Source organism: Otolemur garnettii, unplaced genomic scaffold (assembly GCF_000181295.1).
Source record: "Otolemur garnettii isolate 467f Iridium unplaced genomic scaffold, OtoGar3 scaffold00271, whole genome shotgun sequence".
Classification (NCBI taxonomy): Eukaryota; Metazoa; Chordata; class Mammalia; order Primates; family Galagidae; genus Otolemur; species Otolemur garnettii.
The window spans coordinates 15562-17893 of NW_003852666.1; the positions used below are offsets into that span (position 1 = coordinate 15562).

Below are 2332 nucleotides of genomic sequence, written 5' to 3' on the forward strand. Positions count from 1 at the left end.
AAAAAAAAAAAGGTTCAGTTCCTCAGCCACAATAGCCACATTTCACACTCCCCCAAAGCTACACGTGGCAGGATCATACTCAACAGCACAAATAGAGGATAGTTGATTTTTTTTTTTTTTTTGAGATAGAATCTTACTTTGTCGTGCTCAGTAGAGTGCCATAGTGTCAGAGCTCACAGCAACCTCAAAATCTTGGGCTTAAGCAATTCTCTTGCCTCAAGCCTCCCTAGCAGTTGGGACTACAGGCGCCCGCCACAATGCCCAACTATTTTTTTGTTATAGCTGGCCTGGGCTGGATTCAAACCCGCCAGCTCCGGTGTATGTGGCTGGTGCCCTAGCCACTGAGCTACAGGTGCCAAGCCACATGAATCCATCTTACTAACCTTTTAATTGTGGTTTGTTTTTTCTGTGGAGTCCACAGGGTTTCCAACGCACATAATCAAATTTATATAGGGTCATAAGCATGAAATAACGTTTACTCTTTTACCAAACATATATTCTCTATTCCTTAGATTACCACTTTAAGATAAGTATTATTTCTACTTTAGAGACAAGTAAAGTAACTCCTGGAACTTGATCTCATCTCTGCACACTTATAAACCGAATTCTTACTAAATGGGGCTATTTCTTCCCCTATTCTAATACTATGTCAGTCAAAACAAGAGGCCAATACAGTCTGATAAAAGAGAGAACAGATTATAATAATTTTATAAAAGGACGAAATATCCATTATTTGGTAAGTTCACAGAATTCAGTACAATACTAAGTTAACAGTGGTAAAGTTGTGAAAGACTATGATGCCACATTTATAGGAACGGCAGACAGAGCTAGCACCTGCTAGCAAGGTGCACAGAATACTCCGGAGCTCGGCACATGCCCAGCAGGATAAAAAACTTCATAAAGGGGGGATGGGATGCTAAGACAGTGAGACTCCTATCACTGAAAGTTCTGTCAATGGTGTCGGGCAGCCAGTAATGTAAAAACTGTTAAGTGTAAGCATCAATCTAACAAGGTGGGTCATATGGTATCAAGTAAAAACCTGTTCAAACAATGTAAAAAAATATTACACTTTTGTACCTGAACTTCACCAAGGCGATCTAGCTGCTCTTGCATCTGGTTCCTGGTAACAGCTACATCATATTCTAACTTATCATATTCTCTCCACGCTCGTTCCAATTCCTAAAATCAAAGAGCATTAATTAACTTAATGGGGAAAATGTACTTTTAAGGGTTACTATTACAACGATAACCTTTCTAAATTTTAGAAAATAGTGTAGTTTATATTGTGTAAAATACAAATTTTTATAACTCATTTTCTTTTACCATTTTTCACCCTTTTCAACTCAATTCAACAAGAATTTACTGAGCAACTTAAGTATGTATTACTGTGCTGCTGTTTCATTCAAATTTACTAAAAAAAAAAATCCTTTCAAAACAAAAAAAGTATGTATTTATTCAAGACATTAAATGTTGGAATGGTTCTAATGGCTAAAAAGTATCATTTTGAGGCAATAGTTTCACTTATTCATGACAACAGGGTAAATTCTTCTTGAAGGTAAATTCCTAAAATGCAGAAGAGGCATAAATAAAGCATTTTCTTATCTGCCCTGATGAAAAGTTCTGCATGAATAAAAATATAAAATCCCTTGCTATTCTAGAATATTGGATTTTCAGTCAGAAGCTTGACATGACTTTACTTACAATAAACTTATGGTAATACAATGGAAAAACAAACTAACTTAGTTAATTATATAAATAATTCAGTGAATCCTGCTCATCACAGAGACTCAGTATAGTCTCTAAATACCTATACTTTTCTCTTTTGGAAAAGAAAATCATCCCCAAGGCCGGGTGCGGTGGCTCTTGCCTGTAATCCTGGCACTCTGGTAGCCTGAGGTGGGTAGATCGCTCAGGCTCAGACGTTTGAGACCAGCATAAACAAGAGCAAGACCCCATCTCTAAAAATACCTGGGCACTGTGGCGGGCGCCTGTAGTCCCAACTACTCTGGAGGCTGAAGCAAGAGAATCGTTTGAGCCCAAGAGTTTGAGGTTGCCGTGGGCTATGACGCCATGGTATTCTACTAGGGCCAGAAAGTGAGACTGTCTCAAAAAAAAAAAAATCAACCCCAACCACAAGATCACAAACAAGTTTTTAATATATATATTTTTTAAATCTTGTATTTTACACAGAGACACATATAGGGTACCAAAAATGTATACATTTTAAGAAAGGAAAAAATTGGGTGGCACCTGTGGCTCAGTGGGTAGGGCACCGGCCCCATATACAGAGGGTGGCGTGTTCAAACCCAGCCCTGGCCAAATTGCAACCAAA

General features: G+C 38.2%; 1 protein-coding gene across 1 annotated transcript in view; it reads right to left on the bottom strand.

Moving 5' to 3' along the window:
* Positions 1-2332, bottom strand: part of LOC100942269 (pleckstrin homology domain-containing family A member 5) — a gene marked incomplete at its 3' end in the record, with an annotated part of 70806 nt that overhangs the window by 15155 nt on the left and 53319 nt on the right. The window contains exon 9 of the mRNA XM_023508744.1: positions 1078-1179. Within this exon, the coding sequence (XP_023364512.1) occupies positions 1078-1179 (102 nt within the window). The remainder of the gene's footprint in view (positions 1-1077; positions 1180-2332) is intronic.